This window comes from Falco biarmicus, chromosome 10, assembly GCF_023638135.1.
Source record: "Falco biarmicus isolate bFalBia1 chromosome 10, bFalBia1.pri, whole genome shotgun sequence".
NCBI classification, from domain to species: Eukaryota; Metazoa; Chordata; class Aves; order Falconiformes; family Falconidae; genus Falco; species Falco biarmicus.
The window spans coordinates 14,811,985-14,833,043 of NC_079297.1; the positions used below are offsets into that span (position 1 = coordinate 14,811,985).

The 21,059-nt window shown below is 49.4% G+C and overlaps 2 protein-coding genes across 4 annotated transcripts in view; one reads left to right on the forward strand and one right to left on the reverse strand.

Annotated features, from left to right (window-relative positions):
- Positions 1–520: 520 nt before the first annotated feature.
- On the forward strand, positions 521–1,565 carry NPBWR2 (neuropeptides B and W receptor 2). The gene has a single exon (XM_056354855.1). It carries the CDS (start codon positions 564–566, stop codon positions 1,560–1,562), a length of 999 nt encoding a protein of 332 aa, XP_056210830.1. The 5' UTR covers positions 521–563; the 3' UTR covers positions 1,563–1,565.
- Positions 1,566–13,015: 11,450 nt separating this feature from the next.
- The window catches only part of OPRL1 (opioid related nociceptin receptor 1), a 95,564-nt gene continuing 87,520 nt past the window's right edge, over positions 13,016–21,059 (reverse strand). For 2 of the 3 annotated variants that reach the window (XM_056354336.1, XM_056354338.1), the window contains 2 exons: positions 16,160–16,515; positions 13,016–15,889 (listed from right to left, as the gene is read on the reverse strand). In XM_056354336.1, coding sequence (XP_056210311.1) covers positions 15,366–15,889; positions 16,160–16,515 — 880 coding nt within the window. In that variant the 3' untranslated portion in view covers positions 13,016–15,365. Of the gene's footprint in view, positions 15,890–16,159; positions 16,516–17,135; positions 20,319–21,059 lie in introns of those variants that run through there. The other variant, XM_056354337.1, reaches the window with a different exon arrangement.

The window sequence follows — 21,059 nt, forward strand, 5'->3', positions numbered from 1 at the left end:
ACTCAATGAAAAGAGCCTGAACTCTGACACAAAGGCAGGCACTAATTAAACACTGCAACGCTTCTGCTCGAGCCCGGGAAAGCCAGCGCTGTGCGAGTGAGGCAGCAGCCATCCCTCAAGTCCTCTGAGGGCTGCGAACAGCCACCCAGGCACAAAGCATCCTCTGCCCAACCTGTTCCCACCAGCCCCAGGACTCCTGCTGCGGACAGTCAAACTGAAGCCACTTGTCTTCCCCAGCAGAGAAAAGCCAAGGCTCACCGGGATGCTTCCAGAAAGGAGAGCCTCTTGATTTACATAGGGAGTTATAATTCTCTTGTTTGCTTTGTTCATGGAACTTTATCTGTCTTTCAGTCCCCCCCATCCCCGATCACTTCAGAATGTAACTTCTCCAGTGGTGGGGGACAGGGGAGGTAGGTTAGATTGTTCCTGCTGCCTCACAGCTCCCTCTTTGGAAATAACCCACTGCTAAATGAGATAGCAGCTGCTTCTCAGGAGAAAAGGCTCTTCCTTCTGGGCTAGCAAGGCTTTCAATGACATCTCAGGGTAGTCTGTGACCAGCAGGCATGGGAAACAGCTCTCTTTGGGATGATCCGAACAGCACCTGCAGCAATGCAGGCAACAGCTGCTACCTGGGCAGCAGCCTGAGGTTCAACTTAACCTTCCAAGAGCAGGCAGCCGATTTCTACGTTGTCCTCCCCGTGATTTACTCCGTGATCTGTGCTGTTGGGCTCACAGGCAACACTGCTGTCATCTATGTGATCCTCAAGGCCCCCAAGATGAAGACTGTAACAAATATGTTCATTCTAAACCTTGCTATAGCTGATGACTTGTTCACACTTGTCTTGCCCATTAATATTGCTGAACACCTCCTCCACTACTGGCCCTTTGGAGAAGTCCTCTGCAAGGTCATCTTGTCCATAGACCACTACAACATCTTCTCCAGCATTTATTTCCTAACAGTGATGAGCATAGACAGGTATCTGGTAGTACTGGCTACGGTCAGGTCCAAGAGGATGCCACATCGTACCTACCGAGCAGCCAGGATCGTCAGTTTGTGCATCTGGATCCTAGTCACCATCATAGTCCTCCCTTTCATCATCTTTGCCAATGTCTACATAGATGATCTGGAGATCAAGAGTTGTGGTCTCAATTTCCCCAAGCCTGAAAGGTTTTGGTTCAAAGCCAGCAGGATCTATACCCTCATCCTTGGCTTTGCCATTCCAGTATCCACCATCTGTATCCTCTACACCATGATGCTCTACAAGCTGAGGAGCATGCACTTGAATTCTAATGCTAAAGCCCTGGACAAAGCCAAGAAGAAAGTCACTATTATGGTCTTCATAGTCCTAGCTGTGTGTCTTTTCTGTTGGACCCCCTTCCACTTGGCCACCATCGTGGCTTTGACCACTGACTTGCCCCAGACCTCCATGGTCATTGGTATATCCTACTTCATCACCAGCCTAAGCTATGCCAATTCATGCCTGAATCCTTTCTTGTATGCCTTCCTGGATGACAGCTTTCGGAAAAGTTTCCGGAAGATGCTGGAATGCAGAACTTCTTGAACAGTGGGTTGAGGGTCACAGATCCCTTCCCTCCCATGGCTTTGCAGGGGCAACTTTGCAGACTGAAGGGGTGGCTAATGAATGCACAATGTTCTTTCTTTCATTTACATTTAATATATGTGTCTGTATATTGTTATCATTCACATGGTTTGTCCTGCTTACTTGCAACTCCTGTGTTTTCCCCGCTGTGCACTCCCAACTTCTCAAAGTTGCATTTCTATATTGTGATTACACATGTTGAAGCGTTAAGGACAGAAAACTTCCTTTTCAGAGGTGTACTTCTACTGCACAGTGGTCCTTTATTGCCATCTGCTGTACAGCACAGACAAGCTGCAGACCAGTTTTCAGATTAATGTAATGCTCAGTTCTTAATAGCTGTGTTACGTGGAGGATTGTTAATGCTCAGTTCTTAATAGCTGTGTTATGTGGAGGATTGTTTCACGGAGCAGATCTAACGAGCACTTTCAATGAAATGGCAATAAAATGGACAGAGGATGCAAGATGAGCATTTGGAAGATAAAATGAACCATTTTCATGTCCATGTATGTGCATATGTGTTATGGCTTTGGTTTTGATTTTGAAGGATGCCTATTTTCCACCTCCACCCCAAACTCCTGAACAGTTGACACAAGTTAAATTTAAACCAAAAGCAACATGTGAGTCTCAGAAACGGTGTGAAACAACACACCATACAAATATTAAGGCAACTGTGGGAATTTGTGTTAGAAATTATTTTTAACCAATTGTTCCTGTTTTGTGTCAAATATATATTTATTTAAGAGTGATTAATGAAATAAACCTCATGGGGAAAAGAGAAAAAGACTGGTCCTTCTTTCACCAGAAAAGACTTATGCTACTCGCCCCATCTCTTTGCTATATATGTTACATTTTACCTATTGTAAAATAAAATATTGTAGATTTGTAACAAATTTAAGGTGTTTTGTAAGCTACAGCGGCCACTGCAGATAAAGTTCCTTCTTTAACAGGTAAACAGTAAAAGCACTTCAACAGAACCAGAACTTGTGAGGAAGAATATGGAGATCAGAAACACCACACTGCAAGCTTTGAGAACTACCAAAACCACGTTGAAAGCTCATCCCTCTCCCAGCAAGGGCCCCCCTCCCTCACTGATAGGCAGTGGGATGAGCACACCACATCCCCCAGCCTTCACAGCCACGGAGAAGTCTCACCTCCACCACCCACCTGCAGAGGTGAGCAGGGCTGGCGTGGCCGTGTTTGGTATTTACTAGCAACCCACTGCAGCCTGCATGCGTGCCACAGCTCGGTTATCCCGGCTCTAGATCCCACAGCTCAGTTATCCCGGCTCTAGATCGGCTGCCAAAGCACCTTGTTCCATGTGGGTAGACATTTTTGGTCAAAGCAATGCCAAAGGCTAACTCCCCTCCACCTCCACAAAACCCAAGTGCTCCCGGCCCTTGCCCTGGAGGGGGATGCCCAGCCCAGCACAGCAGCAGCCTGCCCTGTAGGGCTGCAGTAGGTGGGAGGTTGTGGAAAGCTTGTTCCCACACCCCTGTAGGGTGCACGTATTACTGGTTTAAGGAAGGCTGTCTCAGCTAAAATTTTTCTCTCCAGCTTTTCCCAGAGCCACAGGTACCAAGCTGAGCTCTTACCTGTCCACACTCCACCAGGGAAGCACAGAGCAGGTAAAACAAAAGAAAATGAGGCTAGCAACAGGACTAGACGCCAGCTACACCGCACATGCCAAAGCCCCCCCCCAGGAGACAAGCTACTTACAGTGGTCTTCCAAGGTCGACCCAGAAACCGGGGCTGAGGACAAGGCTGCACCATGCCACAAGGTCCATCCAGGAGGCAGGCCTGGAGCCAGGTCTTTCCCCAACAGAGCGGGGCTGGAAGCTGCAGGGCTCAGGGTGTGGGGGGAGACCCCAGGTGAGGCCACTTGGGGCAATTCAGTCCTCTCAGTGCCCTTGGAGCCCTGCCAGCAAAATGAACAACCTTCAATACATCATGATGACAATTTCATTTTTCCCTTTTAGAAAACTGAGAGGGATTTGTGAATACAAGATCACTTGTGTTGCCTTCTCCCTATCAAAGTTGTTAACTTTGGAAGAACAGTGAAGGAGAACATGTTCTTCCAGATGAAACTCCTCCAGGAATTTCATTTTTTTATACCAATTGTAACAATTTGCTGTAAGGACCGACAGCTGAATCCCCAGCCTCAGCCAGAGAACAGATCACAGCAGCAGGTCCTTAATCCCATGATCTTAAACCCCCAGACTTAGTGCCCGTGAGGTTCCCTGGGCCGAGTTGCATGGTTGGTCTCTATTTCTCATTAGCTGCACCTTGCAACTATTAGCAAACACGAAGATTTTTCAAAACCTGCTCCTGACAGCATGTGTGTGTGTTGGCGTGTGCAGGTGAGTGGGGTGATGCTTAGCAAGACTCAGTCACAAGAGGAGGAAGAGGGAGGCACCTAGAGAAGAGATCAGCTCCACTTAGAAGGCGCTGATGGCTCTCAAGAGGTACCAAATGACCCGAAGAATTTGAAGAGGAGGAAGAGCTGGTAGATCAAGGACCGGGGGCCATAGGAGTGGTCGATTCTGGAAGAAAGGCTGGGTGCTGTGGTCCTGGTGGGTCCTTGATAGGGAAGGTGGCAGGTGCCAACAGCAGGTGATGGAGTGCAGAGGTGCTGCATGATCCCTTGGAGCAGCCCAGGCTCCAGGATCCCTTGGAGCAGCCCAGGCTCCAGGAACAGAGAGCAGAGTGCCAGGCACCCTGTGCCAGGGAACAGGGGCGGCCCGGCAGGTGGGCACCCGTGGCTTTACCATGATTGCCACCTGCTGGCCATGGGCTCCCCAGGCGGAAAAACCTCTCTGAGTGCAGAAAACTGGCTCAGATGATGCCACCTCACACACAAACCGGTTAGCTGCAACACCACTGTTCACTCCTGTTAGGTCTGCAGGAAGGGCAATATATTTTAATAAGTGGAAAACTTAATAGATTTCATTAGATGGAAAGGATCTTTTGAGTGTAAGTCACCCAGTTTCAGACCTGACAGTCATTGTTGGAGATTTTCCCATTTGAATCAAATGTCACGATTGTCACAGAATCAGAGGTTGGAGGCACCTCCGGAGACCACCCAGTCCAGCCACGTAGAGCAGACCTCCCAGGACCATGTCCACTTGTGTTTGAATGTCTCCAAGGCTGGAGGTGTCACAGCTCCTCTGAGCAGCCTGTTCCAGTACGTTGCCACTCTCACTGAAAAAGTTTTTTTCCTGTGTTTAAATGGAATCTCCCATATTTCTGTTTGTGCCCCCTTTGCTGCCACTGGACACCACTGAAAAGAGTCTGCACCCTCTTCTCTGCCCCCTCCATCAGGCATTTACAGACACTGCTTACATCCCCCTGAGCCTTCTCTCCCAGAGAACAGCCCCGTCCCTCAGCATCCCCTCCTACGACAGCATCCTACTGCATCTGTGCTTTTCTCTATTTGGAATGCTTAAGACGGGAGCATCGGCTCCTCTTTGCTCTTGTGGGGTGCAAGGCTGCAAGGAGGAGGGGGCTTGCACTGGCCGAGGTCTCCGCCGGTGCTTCGGGGGGGTTCTGGCTCTATGGGTGCATGGGGCTGGCCGGTGTGCGGGCCGGCAGTGGCCGGTGGGGCCGTGTGTTTCAGCCTGGCAGCACTAAGGGGCACTCTCTGCTTTCAGCTCAGCATCTCCTGCAGCACCGCTCAGGCTGGTACCCTGCTGCCGCAGGGAAGCTGGCAGGCTCGGGCTGTCAGACCCTCTGAGAGCGGCACCTGAGGCCAGGCTGCTGCGGCTGTTTCTGGGGGAGCATAAACCACCTCTGAGGAGACACTTGCCCACTCGTTGCACAAGTTCACCCCAGGGAAAACCTGCACACTGGCTCATTCGTTTGAATTTCATCAGGCTGCTGGGGCTGGCTTGCTGTGGATCACACCAGCCCACGTCAGCCACATATTGAAGGCTGGATGTGGAGTAATAAATCCCCCAACAACTCAACAAATAAATCCCCTTCTAAACCAAGCATCCCTTCCCAGGTCTGCAGGGTCGCAGGAGGCTGAATTAGGGACTTGTACCGCTCCCTCCTGTCCTAACCCCCTTCCCAGCTGGCCATGCATTGAGTGCAGAAGCCAGCTAAGCTACAAAGCCAGGGAATTTCCTTCCAGGGTAGTCTGGGATGTCTCAATGAGTGCAAAGGTGCCAGGTGAGCTGGCAGCTCCCTGGTTACAGCAGGAGCAGAAGGCTTGCTGCTGGCTCCTGCCCACTGCAGCAGCACGGGGAACCACAGGCTCCTGCCTGCCTCTGCTCCAGGAGGGACATCACCATCCCCACTCCGGCTGGGCCTGCGAGGACATGCAGCCCTAGAGGACTTTTTACAAGGACATGTAGCTATAGCACAAGAGAGAATGGCTTTAAGCTGAAAGACAGTAGATTTCAATCAGATACGAGGAAGAAATTCTTCCCTGTGAGGGCGGCGAGGCGCTGGCACAGGCTGCCCAGAGCAGCTGGGGGTGCCCCGTCCCTGGCAGCGTTCAGGGTCAGGCTGGACGGGGCTGGGGGCAACCTGGGCTGGTGGGAGGGGTCCCTGCCCATGGCAGGGGGGTTGCAACTAGATGGTCTTTAAGGTCCCTTCCAGCCCAAACCGTTCTATGATTCTGCTTCATCATCCCTGGGAGAGGTATAAGAAGCTGTTTTCCACCCCAGAAAGAGGAATTAGGGCTCACCTAGGACTCATATTCCCACGGCAGGCTTTAAATGCAGGCATCTGAGATAAGAGGCGGGGGTCGGAAATTACTATTCCTTTTTAAGTCTTCATGCTGCAGCAAGTAATAATGGCTGTTTCAATCAATTGTCCTCATCCGAGCTGTGCTGCAGTTTGTTCCCCCACGAAGCCGTAATCCCCTGGTACTTACACAGTCTCACACTGTCTCTTACTGCTGGTCACGACTTTGGGTGAGAAAAGAAATAATACGGCACTGAGGGATGAAGGCCCAGCACTCAGAAGCATCTTTAGATGGGAAAAAAATGAAAAGACAGAATAAAAATGGATGAGAAAAACTTGGAACGTAGAGGATATGAAGCAGAAGGGTTTCTAGAGGATACTGTTAAAAGCAATCCCAGGGAGAGAATTTGTCCCTTTTCTGTACAGCCTGACTTATCTGTAGCACTCGCCTTGTCACCTGCGGGATGCCGAGAGCCCCTGGTGTCATCTCGATTAGGGATGATCGGTGCTAATGTGCCAGTGATGCTCATGCTGCAAAGCCGAGGAAGCGGTGGCCTCTGTCTTTACTGCTACCTCTGGGAGAAGCCAGCCCCATTTGGTGCCCTCAGGGGGTCTCAGCACCTCAAGGTTTGACATTCCCACCTGCTGCTGGAGAGAGGGGGACTCCCCAGGCTGGGGTACCTTTCACAGTGAGTCAGGAGGTCGTCTGAGGACCTTCTGTGGGACGTGGGGACACGGCACTGGCAGCTCCCTGTCCCATGTCTGGGGCAGACCGTGTTGGGTCTTACCCCACCTGCAACACGACTGCAGCCGAGGCTGTGCCTGGAGCCAGTTTTGGGGTGATAAACTCTTGGTTTGGGGCAGCTCTGAGGCCTCCAAAGGAGCTCTGCACTTGCTGTCACCGTGGAGTGACAGGACACCAGGCACCTGCTGAAAAAAATGTATCTTTCCAAAGAAACCCCTCTGGAAAAGCCACATGCCACGTTGCCACACTTCTCTGCCCCCACCTCCCTTTTGCTGGGAGGGAGTAAGAGGAGTTAAAGTTAATTTAAAGGCAAATACCATGAATAGTGACAGTAAATATTGCCAAGAGCTTCACGTTGGCATTTGTGTTTGGTAAGTGAAAATGCAGAGGGAAAGATCAAAGCTGTCTGAATAGCTTTTAATTACAAGCCTCAATTGCTCTGTTTTCTCTCAGAAAAGTATTACAATTATCTAACAAAGCTCTTCGAGTAGAATTAGACACTAGCCCAAAGCTTCAAGGGCTGTTCAGTGGCTATTTTCCCTTTTTTAAAAAAAATAATATTTGATGTCTAGATAAAAAACAGGCACTCCCATAAGTGCCTACAGCCAAGTCTAGTGCTCACTGGATGAACTGGGAGAGGCTGGAAAGCTTTCCCTGGGAGGAGGGGAGCAGCCCGGGCTGCACTGAAGGCTCTGCTATAGCCCCCCACTCGCTGGACAGGGCTGGGGGCTCTGGGTGCCTGGGGAATTCCCAGCAAGGGGAAAATAAACTAGAGTTTGGAAGTAAGACATCTGTCAGCGAGGAATTTTGCCCATTTTCAGTTTTCATGAGATGCAATTTCTTTCTCTGTCTTTCACCAAGACTTCTGTGCACCTCCATCATCTCCTTTGCTCCGCCGCTTCCCCTGCGCCGCTCACGCCTGAAGAATAAGACACAGTGGGAGTTTCCAAGGTCCAAACCATACACTGTACAAACCTCAATAAGGCAGCTGAATAAGGAAAGCAGAGAAATAAGGATTCAGTTTCATAAACTTAACCCTCAAATGAGATCAGAGGCTGGTAATTAATAAAGTCAGATTTCAACGCAATGAAAAACCTCCCCTGAGATTCAGCCTGCTGCTGCCTGGGACTGATGGAAATGCTGCAGAGGTAATTACATTGCTCTCAGCCCTGTGATGGAGACAGCGGGCTCCTCCGTGCCCTGGGTCACTCCCGGCTGAGCTCCTTCCTTCCAAGCTGACCAGAAGCTGGGTAGATGAGACTGAGGCACTTTTCCAGCCAGGCACATCCAAACTAAACCTCAGTGCAGATGCCAAAGCAAACTGCAGGGAGAGCAGCCCTGGTCGGCTTTCCATACCCACCTCTCAGCTGCCGCAGGAGTGCCGGGAGCAAGGATAAACACCAGCACCAGAGACTGGGCTCATTTTCTGCTCTTTTAGGCTTAATCCCAGAAGACAAGTAATTATGTTCAGGAATTTTCTCTGTGGTTAAGCAAAGCAAAAGCAGCGCAAAGCTGAGATGAGGGAAAGTCCAAAATATATGAACAAATGACCTGGGCACGTGGAGAAGTTGCTATTAATGCGTAACATTGAATAAACATTAAATAGCCAAATCACAACACAGGATTCATTTCTGGCAGAGGAAATCAAACCGAAAAGCCATTAATCTTGATTTCATAATGACTACATAGCTTGTGTTCTTATTCCCCCTCACTGAATGAATCAGCATGGCCTGAGCTTTTTGACGCACTCACTGTACATGGCAGGCTGACAACACCCAGAGAAATCGATGTTGATAGAATGGACAGAGCCGGTTCAGACTTTGCCTGGTCTCCTCTCTGTGCCCAGGAGAATGGTGATCTGGTGCAACCAAAAACCAGACTGTGGGAAGATGTTAATTCTGTCAGTGGTTTCCTTAAAAAAACCCCAACCAACCCCAAATTTCCTGCTTAGTTTCTTGCAGATTCATCCTTCATTACGAGGAAAATCTGCTGTTTGGCAGGGCTGGTGCTGCTCAGCTCTTGGCTCAGCCCATCCTGCCTGGCTGCAGGCCCACAGGGAAGAGGTGGATGCTCTCCCTGACCACTGCAGGCAGGCAGGACTCCATCTGCACAGGAGCTACATCCCCACGCAGCAATGACATACACTGAAGGATAAACACCTTTTGCTGCAAGGCTGGGCTGGTTCCATAGGTTACAAGCCCTCCCGGTAATAGCTGCCTGCACGGGCTCTGTGGGTAGGATTTCCCACCCAGCACCTATATAACTGCAAAAGGCACAAGGATCTGAGAGCAAAGCAGGAGTAAGAGGCAAGGACACATGTAACACCACACTATACGGACCCACAAATGAGCCAACCTACTCGTTACTCAGGAAGATCCCAAGTGATGCCACATGCCAGCACGGAGCAGTGGGGTTTGCTCCTGGGGGCTCTTCCAGCAGCTTAACCACAGGAGGATCAAATTCCCAAGAATCTGAACATGAGAGATGTTCTCCAGAGGGGTGAAGGTGATGCCAGCTGGTGTTGGATATTACTGTGCACCTTCTACCCCAGGGAGCATTCAGCGAGTGTTTGGGTTGCCAAAGCAGAGACCTGGTGTGCAGGAGGAGGCAGCAGATGGGGAAAAGGTCTGTTGGTGTCCCCTAGCGCTGCAGAGAGCCGGCATCAGAGGTCAAATGGAAAAACCTGAACCTTCTAATAATGGGATGATTATTACAGCTGCTTTTAGTACTACCATAGTAGTTCAGTTTGTGCAGTCATTTATCTTCAACAAACATTGGATTCTTTTGTTTTCTGGTTTCTGAAATTTTAAGCAGATTGTAAGTGCAACCCTGAGGGCTAGAAACATCCTACTTAAACTGAGATCATCCCATAACATCGGACTCCTTTACTGCAGCCAGCTGGGATTTCACTGCATTAAGGGGGGGAGAGAGAGCAAAGTCAGTTTACATGGTTGATTAGCACCGTCGTTGCCGAGATACATAACCATGTTGCTCTATTTATTGATTATTTCATTCTGTCATGCAATTTATCCAGGCCTCAGTGTACCAAAAAAAAGGAACAAAGGGAGTTCATGAGCGGTGGGACTTTTTGACCGTAAGTGCGCCCACCCCACCAATAGCAGTCCCTTTGCTAGGAAAAATCCTAAAATTACTTCTTTCAAAATGAGTTATGACCTTAACACATCTGTTATCACGTGTTTTGAGCAAAGGCGGCATGTAGTCCCAATGTGAACGGGCAAGAAGGCAGATGCACGCAGCCGCTGTGGGCTGCTCAAAATAGATGGGTGTCAGCCCAGCCATGGCAAGGAGGGGCTACAGATCCTGTAACGACACATCCCCATCCCCAAAAAACCTTTCTGCCAAACACCCATTAGCATCACAGAGCATATGCTCTACTTTCTCATAGTCCACCTTTGTTGCTCACACAAGACCCTGACACTTGGGTTATGGGCTGATGCTGATGCCTCAGGACCACCTTCTATTCTCTTGTCCTTCTTCCAGCCTCAGCACCTCACAAGCCTTTTTCACCACAGGGATTGAGGCAGCTTTCTTTCCTGCAGCAGTGGCTGCCAGGTTTCTACCCTCTATCCCTCCTGTCTCGGCTCCGTGGCTCTCCTCAGCACAGGGGAAGGCCAGGGAGTAAAAACTGGCCCTTCAGACAGCCCAGGGCAGGGCTTGGGAGCCGAGGAACAGGGATGCGAATCACCAGCTGATTCTGCAAAGTCACAGCCAGGAAGCTCTGCCGACACCGCGCTTCATGTGGAAACAGCATGAAGCCATGAATGCACAATCAGGGCTACAGCTCGGGATCTGTCCAGAGGAGGTTCTCTCTGTTGAAGGAAGGAGAAATTTGCTTATGCATAAGTATCCACAAAAATAGCTGAAGGAAAGCACAGGGAAATGAGTGGGAAAGCAAACTGGAGGTTTTATGGCAGAGCCTGCTCTGCTGCCAGTCTAAGGATCCCTCTTCTGAGCAGCCAGGAAAGGCTGCACCAGCACCAGCAGCTTCTGGAGCTCCTTCTCATTCAACATAGAGGCTGTAACTATGGGGAGCCCCCACCTTCCCTATAGAGCACTGCAGGGTGAGAGGCATCCCTCTCCAAGCACACATTGTCCCACCCGGCAATAATATCCCAAAGTACTCAGGCAGTCATCAGAGCCCAGTTACAGCTCTTTAAGGAGTTAACAAATCAAAAAAAACCCAACAAAATCAAAAACCAAAAACCAAAAAAAGGACAGGGCGGGGAGGGGGGAAGGACATATTTGCATTCTAGCTGCTCACAAAAACACCTTGGAAAAATAGATGTGGAAACTGCTCAGCATCAGATAGTGGCCTCAGCAGGGCAAGTCCCGAGCTGCAGGGCAATGAGCACCGCGTGGGGCAAGTGCAGCTTTTGCCTTTCTGCAGTGGGGTTCCTTCCACCTGCTAGAGCTGGCGTCAGCGCTGGGCGCCAGGCTCAGTGCAGGGCAGAGGCAATTAGAGTGGGTTTTCTTGTTGGTTTTTTTGGAGGTGGGCTTTTTTTTTTTTGTTTGTTTGGGGTTTTTTATGTTCCTATGAGCGGCAGGCATGAGGAGGGTGGTTTCAACTGAATACTCACCCAAACCAACTAACCTCAGTCTGCCCTGTAGCACAGTGAGAGGATAACTCAGAACCTCCCTGGGTAAGTTCTTCCCATGGCATAAAACCATCCAAACTTCAGTGAGGGTGTAAGTTCTGCACCTTATTTCTGATTGTAGAAACCGTGATTTGTGCTGGGGGCAAGGTGTTGGCAGAACAGCCTGGGCAGGGGGAGAGGAAGGGAGATGCGGCACTGGCAGAGCCAAGCATCCCTCCAACGCTCAGCCTGCCCAGAGGTGCCAGTGCTGTGAGCCACGATGCTCCTCGGGGAGAGCTCAGCCCCTGGCTCATCCTTTCCTCGGCCTTTCCAGCAGTTTTCTCCAGCCAGCAGCAGCAGGGAGAACACTTGGTACATTAATAAATCCCATAATACTGAATAAAGCACTTTGGTTTATGGCTTTGTTATAGGAATTCACCCCTGGATACTTATAATTAACTGAACTAGAAAAGAAATAAAGATTTCCATTTTTTTCTCACCGATTTTCTTTCTCTTTTTTTTTTCTTTAAAAAAAGCAGAAAATCACCACTGCTAGTAAAAATCTTCTCCTGATCTTTACCTGCCTGGGTAGGAATATTGTTCTCTGTGCAGAGAGAAGGTGCTTTCCTTATAGTACATTTCACTGGCTAATCCATCTTTCCTGGCTACACAGTGTGGCTTTGGCTTTATTTTCAGAGCAGTTCTGTAATTCATGGCTCTCCAGGATGACGCCCAACCCCGTAACCCCTGGGAGGTGTTGGGAAGGCATGTGGGAACACCTCGTTTTCATCCTGCATCAAGTTTCACCCCCAGCAGCAGGCAGCTGCCGGCACCGAGCCCCGGGCACTGGGGAGGCTGGCACGGCGCAGGCAGCTCGTCCTCAGCCCCAACCACCGGTTTTCCAGCATTTTCACATCTTCCCTTCCCTGGCTGCCTGCAAAGTCGCCCATATAACCAAAGCTCCCACTGACCACAATAGAGGTTGGATGCTTCGATGTTACTGCACGTGCTCAGCAGCGGGTTTAGCTGGAAAACAGTGCCGCTGCTGAGACACCCTGTCACCCTTGCAGATAAGTCTTTCAGACTCCACATCATTCAAAGTCCAGGGGGGGTTATTTTCCTTTATTAAAGCACACAAGTAGCCACCTAGGAAATTGTCATGTACACTGCAGTAATTGTAAAATCATACCAACACAACCGTTTCAGAAGAGAATTAAAGAGCCTGCGCTTCAACTGGCCAGCCGATCGCAAGCCTTTAACTCCATAGGCACAGCACAATAAAGCTTTTGCTTTCAGGTTTTTGTTGCTTTTCTTATAACAAACTCCACTGAGCATTGAACAGAATGCCTAAACACATTCACTGCAAGGGCCACAGAATTACCCAAAAGCTGAGTAAACACACATTTATTGAGTACTTGATTATGTAAGATCGTTGCAGCATAGTCATTATAACCAAATCCTTATTTAAAAAATGCCAAACACCGGTATATTTTTTTCAGAGGACATGAATCTATTTAAAAACCCAACCAAGAACTACAAAGGGAGGTGGCTGGTCCTTAGCCCACCACTAACAAACACTCTCCTGCTCCCTAATGGCACTGCAGGAAGAGCCCAGCAGCTGGTTCCCAGCTTCATGCTCAACCATACCCACCACGGGTACATACAACAGCCCATGGGCTGCAAAGACTCAAGGTTGCTCAATGACCAAAGCTGTTATTGTGTCCACAAACACAACAGCCCACCAAACTCATTGTTTCAAGGGCACGGATGCAGCATGCCAGCAGTGCAGTTCTTGGGGAGTTTTTCTTAGCATGCTTGGGGGTTGTGTGAGATTTCCTGGTGAGTGCTTGGGGACAAACATCCATTGCAAAGTGCTTAAAGTGCTGAGATTTCCTCTTCCTCTTCTGTTATTCAGGGGAAACGTAATGGCAAAGTTTGCTCTGGTATCCCTCCAGATTCCCAAGCAAATGCTAATCAGCATAAAAATGCCCCCAGCTTGAGCAGTTTACAAGGGATCTGGGTCCTAGATGCAGGACACTGGAATTGCACCTATATTTTAAGCCCAACCATAAGGGAAACACTCTACATAGAAATATAACATTGAATTCTTTTTTACAGCATATATAAAGAACATGACACCATTAAAATATTGGCAAATCAATACATTAAAAATACAGATTTTCATAGACCAGAGCACAAGAAATATATGCACATGGAATCTGTACAGTCCGGACGACGCTGCCAGTTCTCGCATCGGAGTTGCCCTCCCATCCCCAGACGGAGGTGGCCGCCTTGCTCCCCCACCAGCACCACTGGCCACCACCGCCCCAATTCCCCGGGGCTGTTGTGGTACAGGGAGAATACCAGTCTGCTGTCCCCGCCAGCACGGAGGGCACTCCGTGGTTAAACTCCTCGGGAATGCTTTTGTTATCAAATGAAATGGCAGGGCATTTCATTTTCCACAGAGCTCTGGCCTACTGGGAGAGGAAAATCAATCTATGGTTGGCAGGAGGGGTGGTACCCCAGCAGCATTTCCCCAGTGCTCTTGGCATCATGGATCCCATTCCATTAAAAAGAAAAAAAAAAAACAAAACAAAAAACTGGGAAAAAAAAACAATCAACAAAACAACAGAAAATGCCTTTTGTGATGTTTGCACTGTTTATCTCGTGTGGAGCAGATGGGACTGTTTCAGGCTGCCCTTCCTACCAGAAATGTCCGTGTCTTCTGGAGGAGCTGCTGTTCTCCAGAACAGTTTTCCCCTATACATAAATACAAGTATATATAGGCCACTTCATTTCCTTCCTCCTCTCACCGAGGAAGATCCCCAAGGCATGCTTGGCAAGATGAAATCCTACAGTATAGCTATACCTATAGCACTATAGAGATGTGTATATAGAGACACATTCTGTCCATTATTACAATGGAAATACAAGGTTAAAAAGAAAAGCAATAGCAGCATGTAAACAAGGATAGGTGTTCCTTTCGTCCATCTTTTCCACTTCCTCTTCTGAGCTACATTCATCAGTTTTGACAGTCCCTTCCCACCCCCCTGCTCCCCCCGCAAGGCGGAGGGGTTTACCACAGACCCCGTCTGCAGGAGCCAACGTTGTCCTCCCCAGGCTCCCAACCATGGGGCAGTTTGGATTTCCTTTTCCACCAGCTCCCTCCTCATCCTCCCCGCATCCTTCCTTTCGTGATGACTCATCCTGGAGATGATCTGGATTTTTGTCTGATGGCTGCTGCCCACTTTGGCTTCAGCAGAGTCTAATTTCAGAGCGATGCCACAGGAATAAAACCTGCACGCGAGTGCCTGGTGAGCCACATGAGCTGTTAGCATCTTAAACAACTCAGGGAGGAAAAAATAAATAGAATAATTTGCATTTTCTCTGTCTCCCAGCAGCAAAACTGTAAGTCCCAGGAGCAGTGCCTGTTTTAAACCCTTAACTCCCGAATTCTCAGTAACGTTGCAAACCACCAGGGTTTCGCAGGAATCAAAGGGCTGATTTCAAACACGTTCCTTAGGACAGGTTGCACTGGAATTAAAAATGCATCAAATGGGCTCACTTTTTTTGCATGCTCTTGCAGTATCCAGTTTTCCCAACCCCCAAAATTGTTTCCTCAGTTTCTCACCTCTCAGTTTTAAGGTCCTGCTAAAGGGCCGTTATCTGAGTTAGCTCTGACGTGGGGGTGGTTGGACTCTGCTGGGCGACAGCCACCATGGGAATTTCCATGCCTAGTCAGGCCGGATTGTTAGTCCCCTCCGAGTTCTTGCAAGCATAGGCCACATCCTTGGCGATGCTGCACATCCTGTTGGACATCTGGAGCTCGGTCCTGAAGGCAGTAGGGAAGCAGAACTTCTTGAAGCACGCCTTGAAGTTCTCATCTAAGAAGGCATAGAGCACAGGGTTCAGGCTGCTGTTGGCATACCCCAGCGCAGTGCAGAAGCAGGAGATGGCCAGCTCAAGCTCGCTTTCTGCCTTGGCACCCAAGCACTGGACCAGCACAAAAATCTGGATGGGAGTCCAGCAAATGATGAAGACTGCCACCACCACCAGGACCATTCGGGTGATGCGCCTCAGGTTTCGGTCCTTCTCCTTGGAGCCCGAGAGGACACGGACATTCTTGAGTCGTCTGATCATGAGACTGTAGCAAATGGTGATGATCAACACGGGGATCATAAAGGAGAAGAGAAAGACACAGATGCCAAACACTGGATCCCAGTAATCCACGGGTGAAGGGAGTTTAATTAGGCAATCAATTTCTGCAAGTAAAAAAATAAAATGCAAAGGAAGATCAGCAAACCTGTATCGAGAAGAAAAGCAGGTGCACATTCAGTTTAGTTCAGGCATGATTAATACTGGAAAAGCAGTAGCAGTGATGGAGAGAGGCACGGGCAGAAAGGGAAGAGCTGGCTTTACAGCAGAGAGCTCACCACATTGATGACACTGGTACCCCCATCCAATGGCTTCCCAAGCCCATGGACTCTCCTGGCCGCCACCACCTCCCACCCGTTGGATGCATTTTTACTGACCATTGTTTTCATTCTCTGCAGATCCCATCACCATCGCTGGGATGCCAAAAACAGAAGCCAGCGCCCAGATGCAGACATTCACCACCTTGGCCTTGTGGGGAGTGCGGATGTCTAGTGCTTTGATAGGGTGGCAGATAGCAATGTAGCGGTCCACACTCATCATCGTCAGGGTGAAGGTGCTTGTGAACATGTTGTAGTAGTCTATGGAGATGGCAACCTTGCAGAGGACATTGCCAAAGGGCCAGAAGCCCAGGAACGTGTCTGTACCCTGGAAGGGTAAGGTCATCAGACACAAGGTATCAGCCAGAGCAAGGTTAAAGATGTAAATGTTGGTTGCTGTCTTCATCTTGGTGAATCTGAAACGTAGGAACGAGCAACGGTTAGAGCTCCACCTGACCGTGATGGGTGAGACATTGTAGTCTACTGCAGAGGGCATTCTGCCACCTCAGGAAGGAGATGCTGCATTTTTCTTACATAACAAGATCGAACACCATCCTTTCCTCTCTACCTCCCATGTGCTTATCAACACACAGCTCAGCCCAGCTCCTGCAACAACACACATGGTGCCTTCACCATCAGTTTCACGGGCAGGAGAAGCTTATGCCCTTAGACTGCAAGTGAGGACCGTGAAAGCCTGACGCTGCCAACTCAGACCGTGCTGTTTTAAAAATGACTTCGGGAAGGCCAATCTAGGATTCCATGGCATACAGCTGCATTATTATAAATATTGCTGAGAGTTTCACCCAGTAAGCTGATTCGAAAGGCATCAGATGGTCCAGGGGTCAGCTGGTTCACCATTTTACGCTGGCTCATAACCAAAGACTGTGGCTAATGTGAGCTACCAAAGCAGAATGGCAAGATGGCCAGTGGCAGCTAAAAACGGGTGAGGAATGGGCTTTGTATCAGAAATCAAAATATCACAATGCATCTTTTTAAAGAAAAGGGTAGTTTGCAGATAAAGTCAAACTTTACTTACCCTTCACTGCAAAGGAGTTTTGCCATTTCTACATTACTTTATCGCATGGACTGACTGCCCGAAAGGAAGGTTCACCTTGCTCTAACGGTACTCATCTCCTTTTTACACATGGGAAATGATGCAAAGAAAGATGTGATCACTGACCCAAGGATACACGCAGAGTCTGCAGAAATGAAACCCAGTGGTGACCCTGTGACTGAGTCTAACATTTCAGCCCCAGGATGTTCCTCTCATGGGTAAAATAAGAGCTCAAATAGTATAATTCTAAAACTGCAGCTCATCTATCATTTATGATCCTAACGGCCTTTGCAGAAATGTTGCCAGAAATGGCAGACAATGATGTGTGTTATTAACAGAGGGCAAGTCCATCTGAGGGTAGCAAACCCATAAACTACTGTGCTACTTTCAGCTTAATGTGTTAGAATATTATGAGGTCTTATTTGACCTAAAAAGCTCTTTTTGTCAAACTGATTCAGAACAGCAGACCCACGACTGCACTCCTCAATGCAGCACCCTCCCCTGATGATCCGAGCTTCAGCTCCTGATAGATGATCTCAGTGCTTGGAGGAACATTGTCACTGCCACGCTCTGAACTCTTTTGACACACATGGTGACATAGCCAGCTTGGCAAGAATGATAGCCAGGAGATCTACAACCCAGAATATAAAGTCAATTGGTTTTGCCCCTCTTAGAGCTCTAAGTTGTGCTTGTAGTAGAAGTCAGATGTTTGAAAGTGGCTTCAGAAAGCCAGAACAACCCACCCTACATTTGACCCTGAGAGCCAAAGGAAGCTTTTGGAGGTGAATGTTGATGGAGACACTTGAGGTCCCCACATCAGCCTGAGTCAGGCTCCTCCTGGCCCAGAAATCACAGCAGCCAGGCAAGACAGTGGGTTCTTAGAAAGTCAGCCCAGGTCAGATAAACTACATAAATAAAAGCAGTAGAAGAAAAATACCAGTGTCTTTCCTATTGTGCAGGGATGAACAAGCAAAACACATTGCAGATCCAACACAACCAGGCAGCTGCCAGGGCTTTCTGGCTTTGGGACCTTCTAAGCAGAACTAGGCAACCCCCAGACTCCAGTGCTGTGAACCCCAGAGCAGCAGCACCTCAGGATGAGCGAGTTTTGCTTTTTTGTTTGAATTCTTGCACTTGGCATAGATGAGGCAATGCACACAGGGGGCATGAGATGGGTCTGTGAACGTGTTCAGACACTTCCTCCTTTAGGTCAGCAGAGGAGAAATTAAAATTAAGAAATGAAATCACTGTTCTTTATCAGCCCACACAACAATAAGTATTGTCATCTCACGCTTCAGGAAATTATTCAGTCACCTAAGACTGTTAGCAAAGGTCTCCTGAGAGCTGTAGTCTTCCTCTGCAAACCACAGACCTGGCTTGCTCAAGCTTCCCAAAGTTCAAGTTTGTTCCAGTCCACCCTTCCAGGAGGACTGGACTCAGAGGCAATTCATCAACATGCCTCTAACCCCGACTGATTTACTGATGTTATAACTTGAGGGAATAACAAGTGCATTTTTGAACAGCGATGAGCAACTTTACTGGGAAACAGAAATAAATTAAAGGTTGGATGGTTTTTTAGTGACTAGTGGGAGAAACAAGTAGCAATGCACCCACCTCTGCCACCCATCCAGCATCCACAGGGGACAACGTTGCCTCCATGCACGCACCTGCGTCCCCAGCACAGCGAGATGCTTGGGGCATCTCAGTTAACTCTGAGCTTTGGGCGTGCAGACTGCAAACCTTCAGCTCCCTCCTGCACCCCTCCACCCCAGGAGACATCCCTGGACCCTCTCCTCCAAGATGCTTCTCAGCAAGATCTCAAAGTCCAGGTGCAATTGCTCAGCCTGGCCCTGCCAAATCTGCTGTCCCTCGATGCACCGATCCCTCTCTGCGGCCTCTTTCCTCACCACCCCCTTGAGATGGGGGACCCACCCCATCACTCCCTCCGATGCAGGGCTTACCTCCTGCAACCCACCCCCAAGTGGATTTTAAAGTTGATTTTTGTGCTCTTGAAAGGTGGGGAAACTAATTTACACCCAATTCATTACTTCTAGCTCCACTTTTTCTGCATACTGAGAGCTAAAGTCATTATCCCCACCAACCAATGTTCCCAAACATTTCCAGAATGTTCCGTACAAACCAAAATCAATTAATCACTTCTCTGTGGATTAACCTCTTTTTCTTGTCCTCTGGGAACTGAGAGTGTTCTCTTTCTTAACCTGCACAAAAGAGAGAAATTAAACTCTCAGGCTTTAGGAGGCACCTCAGGTCCCCCCCCACGGCACAGCTCCGATGCCGATAAGCCTCCATGGAGGACATCAGCTTCCCGCTGAGCCACTTTCTCGTGCTCGGTCACGGAGGCAATTTCCTAATGGAGCATCTCCCACAGGGCAGTTCTCAGCTCTCCAGCCAGCTCCACCTTTGTCACGAAAGTAATTGCTTTGCTCTGCTCTCTGGCTGCCGAAGCCTAAGAGGAAAAACGTCTGGATATCAGCCCAGCACCGTTTCCCCCTCCTTTTTGCTAAGCAGACCTCAAGCAGCGTTACCTGGAATGAAGCTGCGCTTCAGCAAGGGGAACCTGCAGTTTGGGAGAGGAGGAGATGGGCAGGGAACAGCTCATCCACATACTGGGCTTTGAGGTCCTGTTTTTCACCAGGATGGATTCTGTCCCTGGCTGAGCAAACCTGTTGCTTTAGCAGCACCCCCCTTCCCACCCCGCCACGGCGAGGCTGCAGGGCAGCAAGCAGCTCCGATGCCCCAGGGCTAAGGGCCAGCAGGCTGCAGCAAACCTACAGCCTGAAATGGGGCTGTAGGCACCAAGGCAGAGGGACCAAAGCAAAGCCTTCAGCCCTGGGGAACTATGAGTACGATCTCCAGGAGCTCTCTGCCTCTTAATTTTGATATTCATAGCTCCAGCTAATTGGGATGCAGACAGTGCTGTTCACCTTGAGCAGCTCCCTCCGTCCTCGCCTCATGCCCTGGCATCCATGACCGCCTTTGCCGCTGTCCCTGGACACACACAGGGAAGCAAAACAGCAGAAAAGGCTCAGGGGGATTTTTGCTGAGCTGCTCCCACCCTCTGAGAGTGGAAATCAGTGCTGGTTCACCGGCACCTCTGCTCACAACCTGCTCTTGGCCCACAGGCTGTATGAAGCTGATATACAATCAGCAGGTACCCACCGGGATGTGTGCCCCCCCCCCAACATACACCCACACAGTGCTCTCCCCATTCCTGCAGCTCTGATCACCCTCTCAGAGCCCTCCCCCCCCCCCCCCCCCCCCTGAAATTTCTACCCATTCAGGATGGTTTATTCTTGACAGTTCAACAGGACATTTAAAAAAAAAAAAAAAAAAAAAAAGAGACAGACTCAGAGAAGAACAAATTTAAATCACTTGGGATTATGAGGCCAGGCGCTACAGCAACACCAGCACATAAAAGCCTATTAATTACCTGGCAGAATGGTGACTGACTAGCAGGGGTTAAGGAGCGTGCCGCCAGCCAGGGCAAGCACTGACACTGTGGGACAGATTATTTTCTCGCCCTTTCAGTCCCACTGTTGAGTCGAGGTGACAGCTATGAAAAACGAGCCCTGCTCACCCTCCCTTCTCCTGCTGCTCTCTGGGGACCAGTGTGGATGGGGACATTGCATGGCCCTGATTGCTGCCACACCAAAGGCAGAGGGTGGGTGGGTGCTGCTGCAAAAGCCTCCGCAACGCACCCAGGGGCTCGCAGGGATGCTCACACATCCCTGAGCAGGTGCCTGGCTACCAGGAATGGTGCTTTGGTCTGAGGGCATTCGTCAGCATCCTCCCTGCAGCAAAATGCTCTCACCCCTGTTCATGTGCCAGCTCTGCCTCTGCTGAACTGCTCATGTCCTAAAAGCTGCTGGGAATTGCCCAGTCCCT